The 1,324-nt window shown below is 48.0% G+C and overlaps 1 protein-coding gene across 1 annotated transcript; it reads left to right on the top strand.

The window, feature by feature from the left end:
* The first annotated feature begins 11 nt into the window (after positions 1 to 11).
* Positions 12 to 527, top strand: LOC109470061. Its single transcript, XM_019768840.1, has one exon. The coding sequence runs from the start codon at positions 67 to 69 to the stop codon at positions 496 to 498; it is 432 nt and encodes a 143-aa protein (XP_019624399.1). The 5' UTR covers positions 12 to 66; the 3' UTR covers positions 499 to 527.
* The last annotated feature ends 797 nt before the right edge of the window (positions 528 to 1,324 follow it).

The raw sequence follows: 1,324 nt of genomic DNA on the forward strand, positions 1-1,324 counted from the left end.
CGTAGACTCCTTAAAATTCATTGGCAAGACCACACCCCAGATACGGAGGTACTTTCCCGTGCCAACATGCCCAGCATTCACACCCTCATAGAGAAAGCCCAAGCAAGGTGGGCAGGACACGTCCGACGGATGAACGACAGCCGCATACCCAAAATGCTGCTGTATGGGGAACTGGCTGAAGGCAAAAGGCTAGCGGGCCGCCCCAAGCTCCGCTTCAAGGACAGCCTCAAGGCAACTCTGAAGAGCCTCAGCATTCCTGTCGAAAACTGGGAGGACGCTGCCACTGACCATCACCAGTGGCGCAGACTAGTCCACCAGGGCGCCGAGCTTGCTGAGCGTCGTCGCATCAGCCTGGCTGTCAGTAAGCGGGAGGCACGAAAGGCGAGGGAGAAAAACCCGTCTCTGCAACCACTACCTGAGCACAAGTGTGACGTCTGCGGCAGGTGCTTCCGGGCTAGAATTGGGCTCGTCAGCCACACCCGGACACACAAGGACTGAAGTTGGGGTCATCATCGACTGCGATGGACGAACATCAGACTAGCTACTTGTCCGCCTTCTTGATATACAGCAAGAGAGATGTTCCCCTCCGCATGGTTCACCTGGGTAACCTGGCGTGACAAGAATGTTACTCTGTCCTAATCGTGTTTGGGAGCTGTTTAGTCTGACATGGTTACCTCGTCCCCAGGTGTTCTTCACCCTGTTACACTAGGTATCAGGTAACCTCACAAAACAGGTGGTGGGGAAAGAACACAACACCTGAAACATCCTGTCGCTTTCACTCGTTCTACATAGTTTGATTCCCCAGACTGTTGAATGTAATCTAAATTTCTTTGACATAAATATTTGCCCCAAAATACACATCCTTGTTAGGTCTAGCTTCAGCACCTCTCAACGATGCAATAGCAGAGAAGGATGGGAATGAAGACAGCAGGGGTTTTTCTGAACAGGGGAACAAGGGCGCTGCGCCCTCATGTAGCAAACCAGCGCCCTCATATCAATTTTCAGATTGAAGCCTAAGTCTTTTTCTAAATTATCTTTTTCCAGTAAAAATACAAAAAACAACACCACATAACAATACATTCTAGCATTACAAACTATGTTACTCTCATAAAAATTCCACACTCTTACCACAAACTTGAAAATTTAGCTCTAGTAGTAAAAGTTTGAATGGAATAAACAATGTTCATTGAGAACTTGCTCAAGACATGTAGCTAGACCTCCTTCATTTGCATACTATAGAACAGGCTCTGAAGTGAAACATGAGACCTGAGTTTGTAGCAGCTTGGATGAATGTGTTGCAATTGTGCCATGGGAAAGGTTTCAG

The sequence above is a fragment of the Branchiostoma belcheri genome, unplaced genomic scaffold, assembly GCF_001625305.1.
Source record: "Branchiostoma belcheri isolate BF01 breed outbred unplaced genomic scaffold, Haploidv18h27 scaffold2187, whole genome shotgun sequence".
Lineage (NCBI taxonomy): Eukaryota > Metazoa > Chordata > Leptocardii > Amphioxiformes > Branchiostomatidae > Branchiostoma > Branchiostoma belcheri.

Coding starts and splice junctions, on each gene's coding strand:
- LOC109470061 (XM_019768840.1), top strand. CDS start 67: ATGCCCAGCATTCACACCCTCATAGAGAAAGCCCAAGCAAGGTGGGCA.